This window comes from Pristis pectinata, chromosome 12 (genome assembly GCF_009764475.1).
Source record: "Pristis pectinata isolate sPriPec2 chromosome 12, sPriPec2.1.pri, whole genome shotgun sequence".
In the NCBI taxonomy this organism is placed as follows: domain Eukaryota; kingdom Metazoa; phylum Chordata; class Chondrichthyes; order Rhinopristiformes; family Pristidae; genus Pristis; species Pristis pectinata.
Genome location: NC_067416.1, coordinates 49,262,142 through 49,289,874, shown reverse-complemented (window position 1 = coordinate 49,289,874; position 27,733 = coordinate 49,262,142). Strand labels below are relative to the sequence as shown.

Here is a 27,733-nt window from a genome sequence, read left to right as displayed (position 1 = left end):
AATGGTGGTACTAGAGTGAAGATAATTACAGTGGCATGAGGGAGGAGCTGGCCAGAGCAGATTGGAAGGTGACCCTAGCAGGGAGGACTGTGGAGCAGCAATGGCAGGGGTTTCTGGGAGTAATTCGTGAGATGCAGCAGAATTCCTTCCCAGCATACTAAGGGGAGGATGAGGCAGCCATGGCCGACAAGGGAAGTCAGAGCTAAGATAACATTTCTTTATTAATCACATATACATCGAAACAGAAGTACACTTTTTGCAGTGTGCGCTGGGGGCAGCCTGCAAGTGTTGCCACACTTGTGGTGCCAACATAGCATGCCTACAACTTCCCAACCCGTATGTCTTTGGAATGTGGGAGGAAACCTGAGCACCTGGAGAAAACCCGAGCACCTGGAGGAAACCCACACAGACACAGGGAGAACATACAAACTCCTTGCAGATAGCCAGAATTGAACCCGGGTTGCTGGTGCTGTCATAGCGTTACACTAATGCTACACTACATTTAGTGGGAAAACTTTAGAAACCAACAGGGGACAACTAAAGGGTGGGGGGGGGGGGGAGAGGAAGGGGGTTAAAGGAGAGATGAAATAAGGTAAACTAGCCAATAACAGATTAAAGTTTTTTTAAAGATTCAGAAAGAGTAAGAGGCAAGAATGGATATTGGACCACTGAAAAATGATGCTGGAGAAATAGTAATGGGGAACAAAGAAATGGCAGAGGAACTGAATAGGTAACGTGCCAGAAATTTGAGTCAGGGACAAAGGTGAGTGTAGTGGCCATTTCTGATGAGGTGGTGCTGGGAAAGTTGAAAGGCCTGAAGGTGGATAAATCACCTAGACCAGATGGACTCCACCCCACAGTTCTGAAAGAGGTAGCTGAAGAGATTGTGGAGGTGTTAGTAGTGATCTTAAGAATCACTGGAGTCAGAGGGCTGGAAAACTGCAAATATAACAACCATGTTTAAGAAGGGAGGCAGGCAAGAGACAGGAAATTATAGGCTGGTTTGCCTGACCTCAGTGGCTGGTAAGATTTGAAGGTCCATTTATAAAAGGACAATTTGAGTACTTGGAAGTATGATTATTAAAAATAAGGTCAAATCAGCACTGTTTCATGAAAGGGAGATCTTTCCTGACAAGTCTGTTAAAACTCTGAGGAGATAACAAAGAATCAGTGAACATTTACTTGAATATTCAGAAGGCCTTTGACAAGTGCGACACATGAGGCTGCTAAACAAAATTAAGAGACCATGGTGTTAGAGGGAAGGTACTAGCACGCATGGAAGATTGGCTGACTGGCAGAAGGCAGAGTGGGGATAAAGGGGTCCTTTTCAGGATGGCTGCCAGTGACCAGTGTTCCTCAGGGGCCAGTGTTGCAACCACAACTTTTCCACTTCGTTAATGATCTGGATGAAGGAACTGATGGCATTGTGGCCAAGTTTGCAGATGATACCAAGATTGGTGGAGGGACAGGTAGCATTGTGGAGGCAGGGAGTCTGCAGAAGGACTTGGACAGGTTAGGAGAGTGGGCAAAGTGGCAGATGGAATACAGTGTAGGGAAATGCAAGGTTATGCACTTTAGCAGGAAGAATAAAGGTATAGACCCTCGTCTAATTGGGGAGAGAATTCAGAAGTTGAAGGGGCAAAGGGACTTGACTCCTAGTTCAGGATTCCCTCAAGGTTAACTTGCAGGTTGAGTTAGTAGTAAGGAAGGCAAATGCAACGTTAGCATTCATTCTGAGGACCAGAATATAAAAGCAAGGATGTACTGCAGAGGCTTTATTAGGCATTGGTCAGATGACACTTGGACTATTGAGCAATTTCGAGCCCTGTATCCAAGGAAAGATGCTGGCCCTGGAGGGGGTCCAGAGGAGGTTCACAAGAATGATCCTGGGAATGAAAGGCAACACGAGGAGTGTTTGGCTTTGGGCTTGTACTTGATGGGGGTAGGGTAAATCTCATTGAAACCTAATGAATACTGAAAGGCCTGGATATAGTGGATGTGGAGAGGATGTTTCCATCAGTAGGAGAGTCTTGCATCCAAGGGCACAGCCTCAGAATAAAGGGGTGTCCCTTTAAAACTGAGATGAGGAATTTCTTCTGCCAGAAGGTGGTAAATCTGTGGAATTCATTTGTCACTGAGGGATGCAGAGGCCAGATCACTGAGTGTACTTAAGCCCTGCCCCTGAAATGATCTCAAATCCACAACCATACATACAAGGTGAAGCAGGCCACCCAGCCTTGAGCCTGGCCTGCTATTTGACAATGGACCTCCTTGCATTCCTGTCCAGTGGTCACCTTCCACCCCTTTGCTTGTCAAGTACCTCCCCGTCTCTCCTTAAATTCAAAGCCTCCATTTCCACCACCAAGGAAAATAATCAAAGCAGCATCTCATCAATCTTAAATAGGCAATTTAAAATGTATAAAGTAACCCAAAGTTCCAGATTCTCCCAAAAGTATTTCCTACACCTACCATGTCAATCCCTCAGGATCTTGCATTTCAATCATGTGTCTTCTCACTTCTAAACTCCAGCAGATACAAGCATAGCCTAGCCAAACTTTCTTTGAGTCAAATTCCCCCTGCCCCCACCATTCCATGTATCAGTCAAACCTCTGGATGATTTCCTGTGCAACATTCGTCGAACGAAGAGGCCAATACTTCAAACAGCACCCTCAATGTGGTATCACCAATGCCTTATTACTGAACACAACAATGTGGGCAGACACGGTAGTGTATTGGTTACAGTGCCAGCAACCAGGGTTCAATTCCAGCCGCTGTCTGTATGTTCTCCGTGTCTGCTCGGGATTCCTCCAGGTGCTTGGGATTCCTCCCACATTCCAAAGATGTATGGGTTAGGAAGTTGTGGGCATGTTATGTTGGCACCAGTAGCATGGTAACACTTGTGGGCTGTCCTCAGAACACTCTATGCAAAGATGCATTGCACTGTGTTTTGATATACATGTGACTAATAAAGATATCTTATCTACAACCTCTCCAGCAATAAATGATAACATGTTGGCCTTCCCTTCCTAACTACTTGCTGTTCCACATATCTTTTGAACACTTGTTTCAGCCCTTCAACCCCTCTTACTGGGGCAGAGCAATACCCAGACAGCCACACGTGATAACAGAACAAAACTGAGGGAGACTCGATATCAAGGGACTGAGATTGGAATTTGGTAAAGGAAAATAGTTGGTAATGCATTGTGCAAACAGGAATGTGTTTAAGTGTTCTGGGAAAAGATGTAGTCTGCTACAAAACAAGATACTGGATGAATAATGACAAAAATGGTGGGGTGGGGGGGAGGAACTGTATGGAGAATGTGTGGAGAGGAGAGAAGCCTGACAGGGGCAATTATAAAAGACCAAGAAAATAAAATTAATAAAAAAGCAGGGACAACAATGCTAAAAATGAGAAATATTAGTGAAATATTTGATGGGAACACATGGCAGGGGCTGAAATGTGCTTCCTGGTGGCCAGCAAGTCACATCTCCACTGATTTCAGACTCCGAGTCCAGGAAGTGTTGAAATCAGCACATCCAACTGTCTGCTCTGGGACTGATTACATCCAGCAGTGAAACACTACCTCACTTGTGCCCTCTGCACCCAGTATCAGCTAACCCCCAGGGGGAGCCAGTGTGTAATGTGTAACCCCACTCACCATCCCCAAACATGTCTCTGTGACTGTACTTCCAGTTAGTGAGGCCCCAAAACACTGGAATTCCCTCTGAACCTCTGCCTTTTTCCTTCAACATACTGCCAGAAATCTCCTAATTGTGAGTAGAGAGGAGAGCACCAACATTGGTTGACCTACCCTGCCAGTTGATTGAGGATTTTGTGGGGATAATGTAGATGGTATCACCCCACTGCTTAGAGCCTGCTGCAAGTAGCTCATATCTCAGAAGTATACAGGATGACAGGGATCACTCCTGCCCAGTAAACTACAAGTTTTGCACTATCTTTGGAGCTCTCAATCTTAATCTTAATTTCCTTTCTCAAACCAAAGACAATCAAGATTCCTCTGTCCAATATCAAGAAATTGAGTTTTTGTTGGGGGTGGGGGGGCAGTGGATGTCTGACTTCCTCATCCTTTGAATATGTTGAGGTTAGTTTGGAAGACTCCATTCTGAAATGTTTTTTAGTGCTAGTTTCATTGCTGAGGAGATATCACAGATGGAGGTCCTCCAACCAAATCCAGTAGTTGGCGTAACATTGAATTTGATGCTTGGTCCTTGATACCACAAGTCTGTTCAGCAATCTGCTTGGAATTTGTTCCTTTCAAGAAATCAAACTTATTACTGTCCTGTTATTAAGATCCAAGACATATCCAATTAAGAACAATATTACTGGCTACAGCAGGCATGAGCAAGACATATGGGTGGTGTTGGTCTGCCAGTGTGTTGCTGGGGCAGAGTTTCTGGCAGACATTACACTGATAAGAATTAACTGTCACAACTGATGCTGAAGATTTTGTGTAACCAAGGCCCTACCAGGCTGGATGGTCTGTTTTTAAAACTGGTATGGATTTGTGTTAATCCCCAATGCCATCATTACATGGGAGAATATTGCTGCCATGGTTAACATTTGTTAGGTGCAAGGATAATTCTGGATCACTGGGGAAAGCCAACATCAAGATGACTATCAAAGACTGCCCTTCAATAGAGGCCAAAATCCAACACTATGTTGAATCTGAGAGAGTTTTTTTGGAATTTATTGATAGTACCAGGGGAAAGTGGTTCCCTGTAAATAACTACAATGAGCAGAGCTTTTTAGCAATTGGAATCAGTCTTTGCTTCACAAATTTTCAGTCACTCTTTCAGGAACTATTGCTGTTTTTATTTTCTATGGATTTTTAAATATACTTCTGATTGCAGTTAGTGTTGTTTGGTTTTAAATTTTCTAATTTGTTTGTTTTAAACTCAGATGTTATCAACATAACTAACTGGTCAAAACCCTGGCTCCAGACCTCAATCATTTGGTGTCTGCTTTTTTAAAATCTATTATTTTTCCATTTCATGCTTTCCAGGATCTTGTGGGCTTCTTTTGCCAAGGACTATTGTACAGCAAGGGCAGGTTTGTGCAAGACTTGATTTCCCAGAAATGTATGGTCGATTCTCACATTCGCTTCAGTGAATGAATCACTGATTTCAATCTCGGCAACTGATTGCCATTAAGTTGCAATGCACAGACAATGCTTGTGTATGCACAGAGGTTGGAGTCACCTTGGTTTTGGTGACTTAGGTTGAATGGGCAACCAAATGAGCAGGATTCTTCTCATTCCAAATATGAGGATCCTCAGCTGAAATGATCCAAGGGCCCTTGTCAAAAATGGTGACATTGACATGCTTACAACACACCTCAGTTGTTGCATGGTGAATATCACATCCATCATCTAGATGGAGGGCCTTGACCTGAAATGTCGACTATCCATTTCCTTCCATGGACACTGCCTGACCCACTGAGTTCCTTCAGTGTTTCAGGTGTTGCTCCAGATTCCAGCATCTGCAGTCTCGTGTCATCACATCCATTGCGCTTGTGTAGATGGATGGGAACTGCTATGATTCAGGGAGCAGCTTTCAACTACGAGAAGACAGGACAACCACACCAATGACTTCCTCCACAGCAGAGAGACCCCTCTGTAATTACTGCAATTGGCTGCATCTCCTTTCAATAAGGATTAGTGTCTGATGTCTATCGGCGTGATCCCCCTCTTCCCAGTTAGAGATGAGACTGTTTACTTGTGACTGAAATTTTGCAAGTTCCAGAAGTTAAGGCTTTGTTGTATTTCAGTTATCATGTGGTCTTTGACAACTTGGTTAATCTAAAAAAAGAACTGCCAGTTTTTACACAACTTTAAAAAAAAAATTGTTTTTAATGCCATCAATAATTGGCTCTTTAAGGAAAAAGTTAGTTTCATCAGTCACGGTGAGGGGGAAAAGTACCTTGGCACCAGGATCAATCCTGGGATTGGGTGCTCCACTTGCAAGTGGAGTGGTAAACTTGAGGGATGGGGTAGAGTTCTCCTGGGGGGGGGGGGGGGGGTCAAGCTAAAGTCAACCCAGAAATTGGGGCAATTCAAAACCTTTTTTGAAACTGTTCCTTGGTTTTAAATGAAGCATCTCAGAATGTTCTAATAAATCTTGGAGATCATTAAAGGCTTCATAGAGAACTGTCTCCTGCTACCCATGTGTGACTAATGGATTTTAACATTACAGATGGAGGTCTTTCAATCCCCAAAATGGAAATTCTGATCCCACTGTCAATATGAAGAAAATACATTGATCTGGAGAAAGCCAGAGAGAGACTGAACAGGATGGAGACACAAGGGATTGTTGCTCCTTTCACTTCAGGGATTTTTAATATCTCATGTTTGGCCCTTACCAATGTTAGTGACAAGTGACTCTCAGGGATGGGTTGAAACAGCAAGACTGTGGAATGGTTTTGAGGACAGGGTTACAAATTAATATTAAAAAGACAGCAGGATTTTGACCTCCAAATACAAGACCTATACAAGTAGTAATGTAGGAGGATCAATAAGGCCAAATTGGATTTTTTTTGATCCTGGGTCTTTTGCGAAGTATTTGGGGGCCAAGGCTGACCCTTGGTCAGGTAGCTTTAGTGAGGACCATGTAGTTAAACTGACCAATCGGTCATCCATTCTTGGAGACCAGACTTCAACCTACTCAATGTTTAAGACTCTTGGGATATTTATATTATCGTTTAATTTTAAATGAAGCATTAAAAATACTTTACTGGTGATGAAAGATATTATTATGGGTTCTGTAAAGAAATATTTACATTGTCAGATTGAATAGAGCAGACCCTATTAACACAAAGGCTTGTGATGGGGGTCTGGGTATTCTGAAAATAGTGACCAGATCCCCATTGTAAAAAATTAAACTTAGAAGGATTTAGTAGGGAGAGAGATTCTCTTGTCCTTTTGTTGTCTGGGTTTGTAGGTGTAGACCTTGATACAAAGATAAATATAGAGTTATGGTGTTTGATACCTTGTCAGAAGGTGTGTATTGGAAATCAAGATGGGAAATTTAACTTTAATTGGGAGTTTGCTTGATGGGCTGTTTACCAATGCAAGAGGTTTGGATTGGACATTTTAATGATCCCAGGTCAAATGAGTGGATTGAGAGATTGTGCTTTTAGAGTATTATATTAAATTCCCTTTTATTATGATCAAATGCCCATCCCATAAAATGTAGTCTTGCTATGGCAACACCCAACTTCGATCAGACTTGCAGGCAGTGTCATTTGGCTAATGAGATCTTGGGTCAAATGTCAGGGCACAGCTTAGCTGTGCAGATGCCCCATATTAAGAGGCAGAACTGGATTGTGGATTTAAAGGTCATGCAGCATGAATGGCTGGTGTGTGTATATATAAAAAAAGTTGTATCAGTTGTGAAGCTATCTGGTTTGAAGACAATGATGGGGCACTTATGTTGAGAAATCAGAAATATTGTCATTTTGGGAGATTATAACACTGTACAGTGGATGATGCCAAGTTTTGAGGCTTTGTCATTGGTGTCAGGAGTGAATGGTCCCCTGAAAATGTCTCGTGCTTTCTTTAGATATTCAGTTAAAACCTTCTCATCCCTGGTTTCCTATTCAAGAGAATGGAAGCCTTGGAGTACCCCAGATGAGGAAGATCCCACTATCAATAATTTCAAAATTTATTTGTGGCTTTAAAACAGCAATTGACAGGATGGTGTTAGTCATTCATGTTTATGGGGATCGATATCTATTGTGATGGATGGGTTTACAAGATCACAAGACAAGGGAGCAGAAGCAGGCCATTAGGCCCATCAAGTCTGCTCCAAGGGAAAAAAGAGATGTGGGGGGGGGGGGGGGGGGGAAGAGAGGAAGAAGGAAAAAAAACTATTCTAACCCCAATTTCCTGCCTTATCCCCATATCCCTTGATACCCCGACTATTTAGATATGTCTATCTCTTCCTTAAACGCCTCCAATGATCTGGCCTCCACTGCTGTAACTGGCAAGGAATTCCACAAATTAACCACCCTCTGGCTAAAGAAATTTCTCCATCTGTTTTAAACCTGTACCCTCTAATTGTAAGATTGTGCCCTCTGGTCCTGGACTCGCCCACCAAGGGAAACAGCCTAGCCACATCTACTCTGTCCAGTCCTTTCAACATTTTAAATGTCTCTGAGGTCCCCTCTCATTCTTCTGTACTCCAGTGAGTACAGTCCAAGAGCTGACAAACACTCATCATACACAAGCCCTTTCATTCTGGGAATCATCCTCTTAAATCTCCTCTGAACCCTCTCCAATATCAGCACATCCTTCCCAAGATATGGGGCCCAAAACTGTTCACAGTATTCCAAATGAGGCCTCGCTAATGCCCCGTAGAGCCTCATCAACACTTCCTTACTGTTATACACTACACCTCTCGAAATGAATGCCAACATAGCATTCGCTTTCTTTACCACTGATCCTTTAGCAAGTTGAAACATTTGAAAGCTGTAACAGTTATTGGTTTATGCTAGTCAGGCTGTTGATAATGTTAGTGACAGTTGCAGTGAGGACAACATTTGTCTCTGGTGTAGATACTGGAAATACTGAACCTCCAGAGGATATCTCTGGTAACATAGAGGAGCCTACCATGTTAGAGAGACGGGACAGCCTTGATCGGAGCTCTTCAAAGTGTTCCAGGAGAGAATGATGCCTCAGTCCTTGGGGAAACTCTCCTCCATACTTGGCTCTCCACAGGTGTTCCTTGGGTATCTGGGCTATAGATGCCATGACAGCAGTGAAGCATCTACCCCATGTCGGTCATCAACATGTTGCTGCAGCTCCTGTTCTTTAGTTCACAAATTCCCTTTTGGATCTCAGACTTTCAGGTGCCAATGGAATGGTTTTGTTTCCCCCTCGGTGGTATGGTGGTGCTTCCAGAAGAACAGCTTCCATTTGCAACCAAATACCCTTTGCTTGTTCTCAGCCAACCAGCTTCTAGTCCTTCAGTATCCTCTAGTCAAGAAGCCAGAGTCCCTTTGTCAATTCTGGAGGACTTCAGGGCCATCCAGACCTTGCTGTTGGTTGGGAGGCATCAGGTCATCTTCAAGGTGCTGACTGACGAGGGCTGATCCGTGACACCTCTGGCATTGACTCACCTGCAGCAACTTTGCTGCTGTTCAGGGTTAAGAATGATGGAAATAACTGAGTCAGCCCACTGCCATCAGCACTTCCCATGACATAGATGATGCTGATATCTTTGCAGTCTCCCACTTGGAAGAACAACATCACCCAACAGGTGCTGATGCCTGGACCAAGGATGCTGTGTTTTTGTACTCTTCTGTCAAAACAGGGCATCTGTTACAACAAGGTCATATTCCAAGCAGTTCATCAGCAGGAGACTCAACTGGAGTTGGCATCCCTTACTCCTTCCTTGCCAGTCAAGTTTTCCAGAGTTGTATCCTTTCTAACCCTGGTGTGGCTACCCAGCATTCATCTGGAGAGATGCAAGGTCATGATGTCCTGATACAGGGTCTTGACCCAAAACGCTGACCATCCTTTTGCCTCCACAGATGCTGCCTGACCTGCCAAGTTCCTCCAGCAGCTTGTATTTGCTCTGGATTACAGCATTTGCAGACTTGTCTCCATTCATCTGGAGGGACCCACCATAACAGTTGCAAAGTTGGGGAGGGCAGGGTATTTAAATTCCAGTAATTCAATGTATCTGGAACAAAAAGCTAATCTCAGTCATAGTAGCCATAAACCCACCAGATTGTGTAAAAAGCCCATTCTGTTCATGACATCATTTACAAATGAGAAGCTGGTGTGACCAGTGTGTCTCCAAGCACAGCAACCTAGTTGACTCTTAGCTGTCTCCTGACATGACCTGGCAAACCACTGAGCAAGGGCAGTCAGGGGATGGACAACACCACCAGCTGGCCAATGAGGCCCATATTCCCAAATAAACAAAACAGCACAGCAGTTCTAAGAACCAGGCACTAACCATAGGCAGGCAAAGACTTCAGGATACCAAAAGGTAGCTGGAACTCTGACTCCATCAATAACCAATAGAAATTAAACAGATTACCAAGCCTTACCAATAGCACAGGGTATAACACAATAACAAAAGATAGACAAGCAATGACTGGCTTATAGCTATAGGTGTGAAATCTTGCATGTAATAGCATAAGCTCCAAAGCCTGCAGAATCAACAATGAAACTAAAGCTGGAACTTCCTAGCTAACCACACTCTTAAAATGGCCCAGTCTATCTTCATGGGAAGGTTTAAGGGGAAGTGCTTCTGGTGCAAGATTGCTAGCCTGGAATACTAACACTTGCAATCCTCACACAGCCTATCAAGCTTTTCCAGCAACAAATGTGGCACTGAGGTAAAAGAAAAAGTGGGGATGCAGGCCAACCAGAATGCTGTACTAGGGTCTATTTTGGATTAGATGAGCAGAATGGCCTGCCACACTGTAAAAATTGTAATACTCCATAAAAGTAAGACAGGTTTTTAAATAAAAACCTAGAAACACCTCAACAGGTTAGGCAACATCCATGGAGACAAACTGTTCACATTTCAGGTCAATATTTCGCCAGAATGTGAGGCACCACCCAGGGTCTGACAAAGGGTCTAGGACCTGAAACATTTCATTTGCCACAGGTGCTGCCTGCCCTGCTGAGTGGTCTCAGCACCTTCTGCTTGGGACCAGCCAGCAATGGGTCAGAATGGCAAATTGTGGAGGCAAAGACATGAGCCAGAGATTCAGCAGCAGTTAGCCGACACGCAGGTTTCCACAGGTGTGGAAATAGAGCAGAGCTGTTGGAAATGGCAGGGATGTTTGTGGCCTGAAGCTCAACTTAGGGTGAAATATGTCAGCAAAATCTGCAATGACTTCTGAGTCAATAACAGCAATTGGATAAATCCATTGAGGGTCTTCGTTGTGAAACATTGACTCTTTCACCTTGCCCACATACACCTGAGCTGCGGGTTATTTCCAGGATTTTCTGTTTTTATTATTAAAGCTGTCAAGGGCTGTGGGACCAGCTAGGTACTACGCATGCGCACTCGGTGAATGCCCGCAAGGACCCCCGCCGCGAAGCTGGCCGCGCATGCGCAGCTCGAAACCGTTCCTCTGAATTCCAATAAGATGGCGGCCGGTTTCCCTGGCAACCCTCAACCGCGCGGTTTAAAGAAAACCGCTCTTACCCTCGCCGCGCCCGCCGACGCGTTCAACGTCTTCCTTCGGCCTTGGAACCACCGCCGAAGCCCGCGAATTCCGCGGCGCGGCCTCCCCTCCCAACCCAGCCGCCAACGGTCGCCTACCTGCCCCAGACACGGATCCGCCGGCCTCCATTTCGCAGCAGCGCGGCGCCCGCTTCTGAGCATGCGCCTCACGCCAGCGGTCTGAGCATGCGCATTGGTCGCCCAAAATTGTGGACAAGGCCTCATTCCGCCGCGCGGGGCGGTACGATACTCCGAATCGTCACTCAGAAGTAAGTCACTGAAGATTTCTCGTGGTCTGATTGTGAGGGGAGGGGCCGTTGGAGGAGGGGGCGACAAATAACACGGTTGCATAGAGCAGTTTCGCACTCGAGGGGCACGCTGGGTAACAGCGCCGCCATTAATCGCCATAAAAGAAGGGATTACACGCGCCGCTTCAATACACCGGGAAACATATTAAACGTGATCAATCCATAACTTATATTGCCAGTTGTTTAAATATTTTCATCTGTAAATATGTGACAGGAGACGGGACATTTCCCCAGTCGGTGCTTTTCCGCCGACTCCGGCTCGGGTTCCCTCGCTGACCTGCCTGGCGTGCGTGACGCCGGCCTCCAGCGTAAGTCACGTCACCGCACGCCGGGAGCCGCGGTGATTGACGCGGCGCGAGGGCCAATGGGGGGGCGCGAACGCCGGCGATTGTCCAGCAGCCAATGGCGGCAGGAAGGGGGCGGGGCCGGGGCCAGCCAGCTCGGTGTCGGTGAGGCGAGTGTCTCTTTGTCTGAAGCCCTGGAGGAGCCGAGCCGAGCCGGGCAGATCCGGGCCGGGCACCGCCGGCTCTGTGCGTCCCTCCAGCACCGCTCGGAGATTTTATTCCTCGCAGTCGTGCATTGCAATTTGCAAAAAGAGATCGGGAGTTTTATTGGAATCTGCGAAGAAATCTGCAGCCTGCGGTTTGTGAGAATTCCTCTCCTTTTTTTTCCCTGGGATTTCAGGGCGGTTAGGCTGCAGAGTGGGGGAGGGTCCGGCTCTTAAAGGGACAGTCCCTGTGCTTGTGGCCCATAAGGAGACGGCCCTTCCGCTTGGGGCTCCTGAGGAGACTGTCCTGACTCCTATGCATCTTGAGGAGACAGTTTTGTGCGGCGTTAGTGTCTGCTCAGTTCCACCGAAAGGGCCAGTCTCGGTGCAACTGGCTCTTAAAGGGCCAGAATCTGTGCTGTTGTCTGTTAAAGGGGCAGTCTACATGCAACTGGCTCTTGAAGTGTAAAGTGTGCCAGTGATGCTCCCTACTCTCTCTGTGTGTATGTGTGTGTGTGTGGTGCTCCATAGGTACAATATTCCTCCATTCCTCCCTGCTTGCATGTGGGGGAGATCACATATTTAAAGGCAGTGACTCTTTATTGGCTTGTTTACATTCACAAATGAAGTATGCCTCCTTTTATGTCAGAGGGAGTGTGGAAATATGGAACATCGTTTCCCCCCCCCCCCCCCACCCAACAAAAAAATATTGGGGCATCTTCATGGGAGAGGTTGATAGATCATTGTCAGGTGAGGATGTCGGGGATGTGGAGTAAGGTCGGGTCAGCCCTGATCTAATTGAAGGCTCAAGGGGCTGAATGGCCTACTTTGCTTCCTAGTGACCTGAATCTCTGAGAACTCAATTGGGCCCATATTTGTTCTAAGTTTGTAGATTGTATAACCAGGGCACATATTTAAAGGGGCACATTCATTTTTTTCAATGTGTTTATCATTAAAAAGGCAGTTCTGTTTGTACTCCTTATAGAGGGTCCTTATTAACAGTTGATCTCCGTTGCACCTAGTATGTGATTGCAGTGCTGTTTTTTTTCAGTGACCCTGGCCTTTCTGAACTGCATTGCACTCCATGACAAACTATTCGACTTCACTACAGGCCGTAACTAAATGGCTAAACTTTTTCAACTCTTGTCAGGAGGTCATGGAGACAAGTCATTCTCCTGAGACTTGATCACAACAATCTAAATTTGGCATGCTTGGCATGCAGTGAATTACGGAGAGTGCGTTCCCCTGTCAGAGCTGCTGTCTTTCACTTGGAAGCACTAAACCCAGGACCTTTGCACTGTCAAAGGTTCTGTGGTGCTGTTTTAAAGCAGAGAAGATAATCAGAGCCATTTTCCTCAGGGTCGAAATGTCAAATACCAGAGGGCTTTAAGGTGAGAGGGGAAAGTTTAAAGGGGATTTACAAGATAAGGTTTTTTTTGACACAGAGAGTGGTAGGTACCTGGAACATGCTGCCAATGAAGGTGGTGGAAGCAGATATGATTGTAACATTTAAGAGGCATTTAGGCACATGAACAGGCGGGAAAAGAAGGGATATAGACCTTGTGTAGGCAGATGGGATTGGTTAAAATCGGCAGACACCGTGGGCAGATGGGCCTGTTCCTGTGCTGTACTGTTCGAAGTTCCCCTTGTATTTTTTTTAATCTTCATTCATGGGACATTGACATTGGTGGCAGGACTTGTCCTTCATCATCAGTGGGTCTGAATCCTGGGATTCTCTCTCCCCAAGGGCTCTGTAGGAGGACCTTCAGAAGGACTGGAGTGATTCAAGAAGATGGCTCACCACCACCTTCTCGAGGGCAGTTGGGGATGGGGCATCGCATGTTGACCTGGTGTCCAGAAAACAAATGAATGGGATGTGGGCAATCAGTTTCTCATGGAGCGCCACAGAGGTCATTGATGGGGTCTGTCTGTTTTTGTGGACAGCACTATGGCACTGCTGCCTCACAGCTCCAATGTTCCAGGTTCAATCCTGACCTCAGGCACTGTGTGGGGGTTTTCACGTTCTCCCTGTGACTGCATGGGGTTCCCTCCCACATCCCAAAGATGTAAAGCTGTAAGGTTAATTGGCTGCTGCAAATTGCCACCCAGTGTGTGGATGACTCCTAGAATCTGGTGGGGGGGGGGGGGGGGAGTTGATGGGAATGTGGGGAGAATAAAATGTTGGCATAGAATAAGTGTGAACGGGTGATTGATGGTCAATGTGGACCCAGTGGACCAGAGGGTCTGCTTTAGTGCTGCGTGACTCTTTATGTTATGTTATGTTAAGTTAAGTTATGTTGATGACTTGGTTGAATGGCCTAAGTGCCATTGTGAGGTGGGGGGGGGGGGGGGGGGGGGGCACAAAGGTCCTGCAAAGAGGTTAAGTGGTTGGCAAATTGTAGAAAAATACAAAGTGAATCCAGTTTGGAAGCAAGAATAAAAGAGTTATTATTTAAATGGAGCATTTAGTAGAGCGTGCAGTACTCAGAGATCTGGAGATCCTGGTGCACTACACACAATAAGCTGGCATTGCAGGTACAACCGTAAGTAGTAACTAGAGCGATCAATGGAACGATGGCCTGATGGGGAGTGGAGTGCAAAGGGAGGGAAGATTTGATGGAATTTTACAGGGCGCGGGGGTAAAACCACACCTGGAGACCTGCATACAATTTCAGCCTCTGTACTTGAGGAAGGGTGTGCTGATGTTGGGGACGGTGTAAAGAAGGTTCACGGGGTTGAATTCTGGAAACGAAAGGGTTGATGTGTAACGGGAGGTTGAGCGGATTGGACCTGCACTCTTAAAGTTGAGAAGAATGAGAGGTGATCATTGAAACTGAACGGGGGGTGGGGAGGTGGGGGAGCGGTGTTGACGAGCTGAGAGGACGTCTTCCTTGGCGTGGTTGTCTAGAAACCAGGAGGCAGAGTTTCTGAATAAAGGGTGGAAATGAGGAGGGATTTCTTGTCTTGGAGGGCCGTAATTGTTGGGAGTTCCTTGACCCAGAAAGCTGTGATGGCAGACTCGTTGAATAGATAGATAGATGGATTTCTTTATTAGTCACATGTACATCGAAACACACAGTGAAATGCATCTTTCGCGTAGAATGTGCTGGGGGGCAGCCCGCAAGTGTCGCCACACTTCCGGCGCCAACACAGCACGCCCACAACTTCCCAACCCTTACGTCTTTGGAATGTGGGAGGAAACCGGAGCACCCAGAGGAAACCCACGCAGACACACAGGGAGAATGTGCAAACTCCTTACAGACAGCGGCCGGAATTGAACCCGGGTCGCTGGCGCTGTAATAGCATCACGCTAACCGCTGCACTATTACTGCGCTTGCTTGGAGGAGGATTTTGTGGGATTGCAAGGGAGTCGAGGAGTATGCAGGAGGGGGCAAATGAGAGGTGAGGCTGATTTTGCATAAACCATGATGTTACCAAGTGGTGAAGCAGGCTGCAGAGGCTGACTGACCCACAGCTCCTGCTGCTGTAAAGCAGGGGACACCTTTTGTTGTCTGTCCCAGTTGAGAAGTGCATTGGGCAGTCTGGAGTCACAAGTCAGGCGGATTATGGAAGGATGGCAGATGTCTTTCCCCCACAGGACATTTGCAAGCCAGACGTAGTTTCTGATAGTTTTATAGATACCGTTGTTGATTTTTTAAAAAAATCCAGTCATAATTAATTATGAATTTAAATTCAGCAGTTGCCATGGTATTTGTGTCTCAGCTACATCGATAGTGCAGATTTCACAATGTCAGTTCAGCACCACAACCACTGTATTACCAACCCCCAGGGGCCGATCTTTATTTCTCAGCTAAACTAAATAAAAGCAGATTAACTGGTCATTATCGAGGCGGTCTGTGACATCGTGTTGTGCACCATCTGACTGCTGTGTTTCAGATGTCACATCAGGGAGTGCACTTGCAAGCCATTTCACGTGAAGTGACGGTGGCCGATGCAGGCTGCTACACAAATGTAGGCCTTTGTTATTTTTTCTTCTCTCTGCTTGGTGTTTAAAGAACGAGGTTTGGGGAAGTGAGGGAGGGAAAGGATTGTCTGCTCAATGTTTATCCAGTTTTCACACAAAGGACTTTTGTGAACCCTTTTTGAAAAGGAGGCATTGATGCACTAGGATTACCTGTACCACCTCAATGCACTCTGTACTAACTCAATGTAACTGCACTGTGTAATGAATTGACCTGTACGATCGGTGTGCAAGACAAGTTTTTCACTGTACCTTGGTACAAGTGAAAATAATAAACCAATACCAAATTGACAAACAGCACAGAGGGGCTGACTAGTCTTTTCTCGCTTCGTGGCTCCCAGGTTTCACGCTGACGTCATTATTACTGAGGACACGAATCGGCCCAATTGATCACCAAACACTCCAGGAAAAGACTGCACGACGACACCCATTCCCAGATAATAATTATTGCCACAGGGAGGGCTTGAGTTGTAAGGAGACATTGGGCCGTTCTTCCCGGAGCATAGGAGGCCGTGAGGTGACCTCGTAGTGGTTTAAGTTTTTTTTAAAAGATATCTTTATTAGTCACATGTACATCCAAACACACAGTGAAATGCATCTTTTGCATCGAGTGTTCTGGGGGCAGCCCGCAAGTGTCGCCACTCTTCCCGCGCCAACGTAGCACGCCCACAACTTCCTAACCCACACGTCTTTGGAATGTGGGAGGAAACCGGAGCACCCGGAAGAAACCCACGCAGACACGGGGAGAACGTACAAGCTCCTTATAGACAGTGACCGGAACTGAACCCGGGTCGCTGGCGCTGTAATAGCGTCGTGCTAACCACTACACTACTGTGCCTGCCCTACATATAAAGTCATGAGGGGTGTATGTAAGGTGGAAATAGTCTTTTTTTCCCAGGGTAGGGGAGTCTAAAACTAGAGGAACAGGGGTTTAAGGTGAGAGGGGAAAGATTTAAAAGGGACCTGAGGGGCAACTTTGTCCACACAGAGGGCAGCAGGTCTGTGGAACGAGGTGGGAGGAGCGGCCACAATGGCAACGTTTACAAGACGTTTCGACAGGCGCATGGATGGGAATGGTTTAGAGGGATATGAGCCAAATGCAGGCAAATGGGACCAGCTCAAGTAGGCAGCTGGGTTGGTATGAACGAGTTTCCGTGCTGTATAACTCTGAGGCCTATTATTCTGAAACCAATTCCACCCCCCCCCCCCCCCCACCCATACCATTTCCCTGCTTCCCAATTCCCTTGGGAATCCATGCCAGGGTTTACTTCCACCTCTACAGGCAGCGAGTGTAGAGTCGGAGTCAATGCAGTGTGGAAACAGGCCTTTCAGCCCACTGTGTCTGTGCCGGCCCCCAGTTACCCATCTACATTAATTCCATTTACCATCTGTTAGTCCATCTTCCTTGGCAATTTGAGGGCTTGTCTAGTTACTTCTTGTAATGTCCCAGACCATGGCTCTTTGTTTAGCAGAACTTCTCCTCCACCTTGACCTTGCATTTTTTTTGCCCCAGTGGGTTCCCCTGGCTCCTTGCATCATCTGCCAATGGGGAGCTGTTTTCCTCTGTGTGCTCCTGCTCGTCCAGTCCTGAGGTGGTTGGTGTAACGTAACATGGTGACAATGCTCGAGAGAGAGAGAGAGAAACTCAAGAGATGGAATCTGGAGCAAGAGACGATCGGCCGGAGGAACGCAGCGGGTCGGGGGGGGGGGGGGTGGTGGGGGAGGAGTTGTCGACGTTTCAGGTCAAAGCCCTGCAGTCGGGTCTGAGAGGGGAGGTGGCCGGTATAAAGGGGGAGGGGTGGGAAAGGAGTCCGAAGGTGATTGGTGGACTGAAGGAGGGGTGCGAGATGACAGGCAGGCGGTGCCGGGTCGGGGAGGTGGGCGGGGGTGGAGGTAGGAGACGGTGGCAGGTGAATGAGAGATGGAAACAGACGGGGGCAGGGGTGGGGGGTGCAGAGAATGGCAATGTAGCAGGTCGGGCTGCAACTGTGGGGGGAGAGAGAGAGTGCTTGAAGGCCAGTGAGCTTTTGCCAGAAGTCAGGACATCTGGAACTTTCCAGATCTCTCTCTTTCACCACCATCGCCCCCCACTTCTTGGTATTGGTTTATTATTGTCACTTGTACCGAGCCACAGTGGAAAAACTTGTCTTGCAAACCGATCGTACAGGTCAATTCATTACACAGTGCAGTTACATTGAGTTAGTACAGAGTGCATTGATGTAGTACAGGTAAAAACAATAACAGAACTTAGTAAAGTGTCACAGCTACAGAGAAAGTGCAGTGCAATAAGGTGCAAGGTCACAACAATTCGAGGCCATGTTTCCGAATCGTTCCCCAGGCGGCAACAATGCACTGCAGGTGGCGCATGTCCGAAATCAAGAACGGCAAGCGCTGCTCGTTGGGCGGCATCCGCGGAGATCGACGAGAACGGAAGCCGCCGGGGAAACGTCAGCCGGTCGGGCAGCATCTGTGGAGAGAGAAAAACGGTTTAACGTCTCGGGTCTGAGGCCCGTCGTCGGAACCGAGAAAGTGGTTTGTCTCGGCTCCAACCCAAACGTCAACCGTCCACCCACCGCCGCACAGATGCTGCCTGACCCACTGAGCCCCTCCAGCGGTTCTGGGGTTTGTTTCTCCCTCCAGATTCCACCGTCCGCTGTCCTTCAAGTCCCCTGTCAACTGCTCCCCCCCCCCCCCCCAAGCGATGAAGATCCTCCGGCATTTCTCGAGATGAGAACGGAAACTCCCAGCAGGTCAGGCAGCATCTGCAGAGAGAGCAACAGGGGTCGAAGTTTCTTTCTTTCTTTTTCAATCTTTTTATTAATTTTCAAATTAGTGGAAAATGATATATTACATTAGTAATTACACATGGTGCAAAGAGATCAGGATAGCAATCATAACAGTTAATATATATATGATCACAAGGAGTAAAAAAAAGTAATCTAGACCTCCCGTTCTCTTATTAAGTGAACAAATACAAAAGGAAAGATCGAAAAGAAATGAAATTTAATTATATGAGAGAAGAACCCCCAAATCAAAAAAAAATATTGATAATAAACCAAAAAAAACCCCAAAAACTTCAAAAAAAAATACTGGACTGATAATTCTTCAACTTTAACAAAAACATTACTATGTCGTCAACTCCGCTCCTCCGCATTCAAGGGTTATTGAAAGGGAGGACGTTTCGAGTCGCGAGCTGTTTCCCCTTCCCATGGATGCCGGCTGACCTGCCGAGTGTGTGAGAATTTCTGTCGGCGATTTAGTTTATTATTGACATGTAGTGAAGAGCATTTGTCTGCGTGCCATCCAGACAGATTGTGCCATACGTAAGTAAATCGAGGTGGTAAAAAAGGAAGATAAATAACAGAATGCAGAATATAGTGTTGCAGTTAAAGTGCGGTGCAGCTAGTCAAATAAGGTGCATCCACGACGAGGCAGATTGAGAGATCAGGGGTTCTTTATTGTACAGCAGGTCCATTCAAGAGTCTTATAACAGCAGGGTAGAAGCTGCCCTTGAGCCTGGTGGTACGTATTCTCAGGCTCTTGTATCTTCTGCTCAGTGGGGTGTGGTAGAGAGTACCAGCATGGGATGGATCTTTGATGATGCTGGCTGCTTTGCCGAGGCAGTGGGAAGCGTAGGTGGAGTCCATGGAGGGGAGGCTGGTTTCTGTGATGGACCAAGCTGTGTTCTCAACCCTCCGCAGTTTCTTGCGGCCGTATTGGTATTGGTTTTGGGTTAGTACAGGGTGCATTGAGGTACTACAAGTAAAAACAATAACAGGACAGAGTAAAGTGTCACAGCTACAGAGAAAGTGCAGTGCAAGGTCACAACAAGGTAGATCATGTGGTCATAGTCCATCTCATCGTATAAGGGAACCGTTCAATTGTCTTATCGCAGTGGGGTAGAAGCTGTCCTTGAGCCTGGTGGTACGTGCCTTCAGCTCCTGTAACTTCTACCTGATGGAAGAGCAGTTGTCATACCAAGCTGTGATTCATCTGGACAGGATGCTTTCTATGGTGCAGGTGTGAAGAATGGTGAGGGTCATTGAAGACATGCTCGAATTTCCTTAGCCTTCTGAGGAAGTAGGGGTGCTGGTGTGCTTCCTTGGCCATAGTGACTAGGTGGTCAGACCAGGGCAAATTATTGGTGATATTTACACCCGGGAACTTGGAGCTCTCAGGGGATTTTGGAAACTTGCAATCAACAGTTGACCATTGTGGCCAAGTGTGGCCTCCTCTACATCGGTGAGACCAAAAGCAGACTACATGACCATTTCGCAGAACACCTGCACTCCGTCCGTAACCGTGATCTGCATCTCCCCGTTGCCAGTCGCTTCAGCTCCCCCTCCCACACTATCACTGATATGTCGGCCTCCTCTGCTGCCAGGAGAAGTCCAAGCGCAAACTGGAGGAACAGCACCTCATTTTCCATCTTCGAACCCTGCAGCCTAACGGCACGAACATTGAATTCTCCCACTTTAAGTAATCCCCGCCCCCCCCCCCTTCCTCACAACACCACCACCTCCACCGTGCTGCTTATTTTCCCTTTCCTAGCCCATCTCTCTTTTACTACCCCCCTTTTTTCCTCTTTACCTTTGACTCATCCCCCGGTGGATCTGCTCTCCCCTCCTCCCCCACACCTGCCTATCACTGTCTCTTACCTGCATCTACCTATCACCACCCTGTGCCCACCCTGCCTCCCCTCTTTTGTCCACCTATCACTGCTCTGCGTTTCCCTCCTGTATATCGGGCTTCCCCTTTTTCCTATCTTCAGTCCTAAAGAAGGGTCCTGACCCGAAACGTCGACCGCCTGCTTTTCTCCACGGATGCTGCCCGGCCTGCTGAGTCCCTCCAGCGTCATCGTGTTTTTAAGATGAGATATCTTCATTAGTGACGTGTACATCGAAACACACAGTGAAATGAATCTTTTGCGCAGAGCGTGCTGGGGGGCAGCCCGCAAGTGTCGCCGCGCTTCCGGCGCCAACATGGCACGCCCACAGCTTCCGAACCCGTACGTCCTTGGAATGTGGGAGGAAGCCGGAGCACCCGGAGGAAACCCACGCAGACATGGGGAGAACGTACAAACTCCTTACAGACAGCGGTGGGAATTGAACCCGGGTCGCTGGCGCTGTAATAGCGTCGCGCTAACCGCTGCGCTATGGTGCCTTTCATTTCATTTAGATTTCAGCGCCTGCAGTCCTTTGTTTCGCTTCTCATGGATCTGACCTTGGGTCATTGACGGGAAATATTAACTCTCCAGAAAATAAAAGATCTTTAAAAAGAACTGCAGAGACCGGAGGGTGTTTTCCACCTTCACTGCTACCGAGACTAGCCCGTTTCTCTCCTTCACAGCTCTGATGAAGGGTCTCCGAAATATTAGCTGTTCCTCTTCCACAGACGCTGCCTGACCTGATGAACGTTTCCATCATTTTGTGTTTTTACTTCGGACTTGTAGAATCTCCAGCAAATAATTCCCAGGATTTTGAGTTGCTTTTGATGTTGCCGTCTCTAATTGTAAGAGCCGTTTGTTGTTTGCGCGGGCCCTGTCCCAGTGAGGTGTGGTTAAACGTTTCCCTCTCTTGCAGGCCATCGGGAAGAGGAGCCTGGCGGACGGGGGAGCTCGGGGCCGAAGCCGAGGTGGAGAGGGGGCAGGGCGGCTGAAGCCGCCGGCGGCCAAAGGGGCCCGGCCTCCAAGGATGGAAGACGATGGCGGAGGAGGAGGAGGAGGGGGCAAGCAGGCCGGAGAGCAGCCGGCGCTTGGCTCGGGCGCCAACCCGGTGAGAGACAAGGGCACGCAGACCGGGGAGAAGCCGTTCAAGTGCGGTGACTGCGGCAAGGGCTTCGGCACCCAGTCGGAACTGGAGAGCCACCGGCGCTGTCACACCGGCGAGCGCCCCTTCTCCTGCGTGGTGTGCGGCAAGGGCTTCAGCCGCTCCTCCGACCTGCGGGTGCACCAGCGGGTGCACACCGGCGAGAGGCCCTTCTCCTGCCCCGTCTGCGACAAGAGCTTCACCCGCTCCTCGCACCTGCTGACCCACCAGCGGGTGCACACCGGCGAGCGGCCCTACAGCTGCTCCGTCTGCGGCAAGGGCTTCACCCAGCTCTCCAACCGGCTGCGGCACCAGCGCCTGCACACCGGCGAGCGGCCCTTCTCCTGCCCCGTCTGCCGCAAGGGCTTCACCGACTCCTCCACCCTGCTGCGGCACCGCCGGCTGCACACCGAGGAGCGGCCCTTCGTCTGCTCCGTCTGCGGCAAGGGCTTCACCCGCTCGCCGCACCTGCTGACCCACCAGCGGGTGCACACCGGCGAGCGGCCCTTCGCCTGCTCCGTCTGCGGCCGCAAGTTCACCCAGTCCTCGCACCTGCTCACCCACCAGCACAGCCACAGCGGCGAGCGGCCCTTCCGCTGCTCCGTCTGCGGCCGGGGCTTCGCCCAGCTCTCGCTGCTGCTGGCTCACCAGCACGTCCACGCCGAGAACAACCCCGTGCGCTACCCGGACGAGGAGGAGGAGGAAGGGGCGGGGGCAGGGGTGGGAGGGGGCGCCGGCCCGGATGCTGGCGGGGGAGAGGCCCCTGGTCCCGCCGTGGCGGCAGCCGCCGCCCCCGCCGCCCTGCTCCTCACCGGCCGCCCCTCCCGTGCCGGCGAGAGGCCCTTCAAGTGCTCGGTGTGTGCCAAGGCCTTCACCTGCCTGTCGCACTTGCTGCGGCACCTGCGGGTGCACAGCGGCGAGCGGCCCTTCCAGTGCAGCGTCTGCGAGAAGGGCTTCACCCAGTCCTCCTCACTGCTCACCCACCAGCGCATCCACACTGGCGAGCGGCCCTTCTCCTGCTCTGAGTGCGGCAAGGGCTTCTCCCGTTCCTCCCACCTGCTGCGGCACCAGCGGGTGCACGTCTGAAGGGTGGGTGTGTCGGGTGGGGGGTGGGGGGGGGGGGCAGGTGGGGAGTGGGTGGGGTCGGAGAGAAGGCGAGTGCAGGGAAGGAGGGAGCGGGTGTCCACTCCTGTCCCTCTGCCCCGCAGCCGCTCTGCTTGTCTGTTGATGCTTTTGATCTTCTGTGCCCAACCAAACTGGCTCGTTTATTTTAAGCCCCCACCACCACTTCCCCCGCCCCCTTTGGTTTCCCTTGCGGCCTCAAGAGCCCCAGATCTTAAATTATGGGGTGGGAGGGGGGACGGGGAGAGGGTGCGGGAGAACATGTAGTGTACCTGCCCCGGCACCCACCTTGCAGCTCCAGAGACTCGCGTTTGATCCCAACCTTGGGCGCTGTCTGTGTGGAGCTTACACGTTCTCGCTGTGATTTTCCCTTCCCCTCCCCCTCCTCTCCGACCCCCCCCCCCCCCCCCCAACCCCGCATGAGTTTCCTCCAGGGGCTCCGGATTTCCTCCCAACGCGCGGGGTTGGTGCGATAATTTGGCCGCCGCAGCCTCCCTCTGGTGTGCGGCTGAGGGGTAGAATCTGTGGGGGGGGGGGAGGGTGGGGGGGGTTGGTGGGTTGTGGGGGGGCGATCAATGGGAATGTGGGGATTAGTGTAGGGTTCGCTTTAAAGGATGGTTGATGGTCAGCAGGGACTCAGTGGGCCGAAGGGCCTCTCTCTGTGCTGTGTCATTTTATGACCTCACTCTTGCCCGAGCTGCTACCCTGTCCATTCTTGCTGCCTCCCCATTCATCCCCTCCCTTTCTTCCCGCACCACCCTTGCCCCCACTGCCCCCATCCTTTGACCCCCCCCCCCCATTCACCCCACCCTCCTCCTTTCTTCCTGGGTTTCCCCCAACCCTCTTGCCCTCTACCACCACCACCCCCCCCCACCGTCTCCACCCCTTTCTCCCCTGCCCGCTCCCCCTTGTCACCACCCTGCCCCCCTCCCCTTCCTTCATCCTCCCCGTCCCAATCTCACCCCCTTTCTTCCCCCCTGCCAACACCACCCTGCCCCACCCCACAGCCCCGCCATCACCTCCCTCGCCAGGGACGCAGTGGGATGGCACCTGGGGCCACGGGTCACCATGGGGGCGAGAGCTGCTGGAGGTGGGGGTGGCCGTGAAGTGCTCCGGACTGAGAGAAGGAATGCGGATGGCGAGTGGGAGGCGTGTGTCGGCGTTCGATCTCCTTGGCGCAGTGGGCCATTGATGGGAAAGGGGGGCACGTCTCTCCACTCTGCTCCTCTCACTCTCTTGGGGTGGGTTTCACCACTTCAGCGGGGGGGTCCAGGTGGGAAGGATCACGCTCCACTAACACAGTCTCGTAGCCTTCGGAGCGAGTTGGGACGGTTACTGTTACCTTGGCTGGGCAGAGATGGCGTGTGTGTCGAAATGGATGACTTTTAACACTGGGGCATAACTGGGGGTGGGGTAGGGTGTGGGGAGTAGTTCTGCAGAACTGGGGAGAGGCTGAGAGGGTTCAAACCCCCACGGGCTCTCACCCTTGGTTGCAGGGATTCTCCCGGACTAGGACCCCGATTGACCACTGAACATTGACCCGCTGGCCACTCCTCGATTCGCAAAAAGGGGAACTCTCCCTGGGAGGACTGTTCCTTCGCCAGAGTTTGGCGGATCACAAAAGAAGTTAATTACGGGGCATTTCGGTGTTCAGATGGGCGGAGAGAGAGAGCTATTTGCCGGGAGCAAGGGGAATGGGTTGGGAGGGCGAAGTGAAAGGTCAGTGGCAGCTTTGGGACTTGGGAACACTTGTAAGTCGGGATTCTGTGGGATCGGATTCCAGCAGGCGGGAAGGTTGATGTCCCAAGCTGTAGGTTTGTTTTACCCACCAGCAGGGGAGATTGGTGCCAGTGTCTGTGGGGTGGGGTTGTCTCACCCCACAGGAGTGAGATGGTGAGGTGTCAGTGACCCTGGCGTCAAAAGTTTTCCTGACGTTGACTAGGATTTTGAACGTCCATTAATTCTTTGCGGTAGGCTGCAAATCTGAGATAGGTCAGGGGCTTTGGGTAGATTGATTTTTAAGGATCTCTGTATATTGTAGATGATTTTTTTTTCCTTTGTTAATCTGGTCCAATGCCTGGGTAATGAGTGGGTTGCTGGTGAATTCTGGGAGAGGGGAGGGGGGGCGGGGGTGGTGGGGGAAGGGGCGCACTCTGTGAATCGGTGCACGTGGGGGGGGGGGGGAAGGGGGGGGGGAGGGGTGGGGGTGCATTCCTGGTTCCCACAAGGAGAAGCAGTCTCGGAAGAAGAGCCTTCCAGCCGGCCGGCGCTGCGTTAAAAATCAGAATACTGTGGATGTGGAGGTCTTTGAGGCAGGCAAGAAGAACGGGGCAATGCTGGAGACAACTCAGCGGACTGTTGGGGATGGGTGGGGGACAGAAAGATGATTCAGGGCCACACGATTCGTCAGAAGATGCCTGTGCGAAGCAGCACAGAAAGTGGGAGGAGGGGAAAGAAGAGGATGCAGGGGAGCAGTGGAATAACCAAAAGGGCGGTGGTACCACCTTGCCATGTCGCCGCTTCACCTTCCTGCACTTGTCCTCTGCGCACCTCCCCTTTCCATCTCTCTGTCCCTCCAGCATCCCCCCCCAGCCCACCCCTCCCTCCCCCGCCACCTGCAGCCTCGGTGAGGTGTTGAAGCATCTCTCAGTCCTGGCCTCTCCAACCTCCCCACCACCACGCCCCCCCCCCCCCCCCCCCCCCCCGGTGTGCAATTCACTTCTGGCGTCGCACCGGCTGTTCTCCGGGCTAAACGGATCACAATCCTGTGGCATGTGCCCCGCACCGCTCCCCTCCTCCCCGTTGCACCGGAAATTGAACCCAGCCTCGAATGAGGGTCTGCAGGGGAAGGGAGGGGAGAGGGGGCGTGGAATGTCTGCTTAACCATCAGTGTGGCCTTACTCAAGGGCAGGCTGTTAGCTCGCCGGGGGGGGGGGCGTGGTGGGGGGGGGCGGGTGGTGATGGGGGGTAGACTCCTTCCTGGCCAGCCCAGGCCCACCACGGGCACGTTTGTACATGGACGAGCTGCTCCTGAAGGCGCATGTTTCAGCCTGAGCCCCCGCAGCCGGAAGGACGATGAGGACACCTCCTTCGCTTTATTTGTTGTTACGGAATAGATGCTGTGAATTCCACCCAAGTATTGTAAACCTAAGCTTACACTTGCTGTCTGTTTAAGCCTTGTTTCTGTTGAAGCTTACTTATCAATAAACTTCCTTTGTAGTTAACGGCGAGAGTGTGGGGTACTTAATGGCGCTGCGTGGGGGGGAGGGAGTAGGGGGCAGGAGGTGAAGGAGGGGGGAGGGAGGGAGTGGGGGGAGGAGGTGAAGGGGAGGGAGTGGGGGGGAGGGATGGAGGGGAGGATGGAAGGGAGAGGTGGGGGGAGGGAGGGAGGTGAAGGAGTCGGGGGGGGGCGAGGGATGGAGTAGGGAAGTTGGGAGAGGTGGTGTGCTTTGGGACCCCTCTTCCCAGGACCAGACACAGCTTGATGCTCCATCCAGACAGAAGGAGAATAGATGGGGCTATTTAGCAGGACTGTAAATGCTGGCGGGCAGCACCTTGCATTCTGCGCACCGGGACCACTCCCATGCTGCATCTGCAGGGATATTGAGGCTGCAGTCGGAGCAGAGTTTATTGTCGTGTGTACAGATGCGGCGAAAAGCTTACTTGCAGCAGCATCACAGGCACACAGCATTAGATAAGCAGCATTCACAAGAAAAAAACATTAATTGCACACGAATTAAGATATCTTTATTAGTCACATGTGCATCCAAACACACAGTGAAATACATCTTTTGCGTAGAGTGTTCTGGGGGCAGCCCGCAAGTGTCGCCACGCTTCCAGCGTCAACGTAGCAGGCCCACAACTTCCTAACCTGTATGTATTTGCAATGTGGGAGGAAACCGGAGCACCTGGAGGAAGCCCACGCAGACACAGGGAGAACGTACAAACTCCTTACAGACAGCGGCGGGAATTGAACCCGGGTCCCTAGCACTGTAATAGTGTCACGGTAACCGCTACACTACTGCATAACTTTTACAAGAAAGAACACAATTAGAACAACAAAAAATGCTCCATCCAGCCAGAAGGAGAAAATATGGGGATATCTTGCAGGGCTGGAGTGGGCTGTAAATGCTGGTGGGGAGCACCTTGCATTCTTCAATTTCAGCGCAAAGTGGTCATAGTGTTGCTAACGGAATGATTAGGGTTGTGCAGGTTGGTTCAAGAACAGAATGGTTGAAGGGAAGTATTGGCATTGGTATTGGAATTGGTTTATTATTGTCACTTGTACTGAGGTACAGTGAAAAACTTGTCTTGCATGCCGATTGTACAGGTCAATTCATTACACAGTGCAGTTACATTGAGTTAGTGCAGAGTGCATTGAGGTCGTACAGGTAAAAACAATAACAGTACAGAGAAAAGTGTCACAGCTACAGAGAAAGTGCAGTGCAATAAGGTGCAAGGTCACAACAAGGTAGATCGTGAGGTCAGAGCCCATCTCATCGTATAAGGGAACCATTCAATAGTCTTATCACAGTGGGGTAGAAGCTGTACTTAAGTCTGGTGGTACGTGCCCTCAGGCTCCTGTGTGGGACTTCAGAATTCTGTACCTCTGGAGTAGGTGGAAGGGCTCTCGCGGGACAACTCGCAATATTAAGTCCTTCACAGCATTTCTGGACGGCTTCGAGTTCAATGGTTCTGATCAGAACCTCTGCTTTCCTCAGACTGTTGGTTTCAAGCCTACTGTTACCATTCAAGCCTCCCCTTAACCCATGTTCCAAACGCCCAGAGTTCATCAGGCCCGCATCAGACTTGAAAGCCGCGC

The 27,733-nt window shown here is 49.9% G+C and overlaps 1 protein-coding gene across 1 annotated transcript; it reads left to right on the top strand.

The window, feature by feature from the left end:
* Positions 1-11,400: 11,400 nt before the first annotated feature.
* Positions 11,401-26,135, top strand: LOC127576571 (zinc finger protein 112-like). The gene is made up of 2 exons (XM_052027121.1): positions 11,401-11,474; positions 21,565-26,135. Exon 2 carries the CDS (start codon positions 21,676-21,678, stop codon positions 22,873-22,875), a length of 1,200 nt encoding a protein of 399 aa, XP_051883081.1. The 5' UTR covers positions 11,401-11,474; positions 21,565-21,675; the 3' UTR covers positions 22,876-26,135.
* Positions 26,136-27,733: the final 1,598 nt, after the last annotated feature.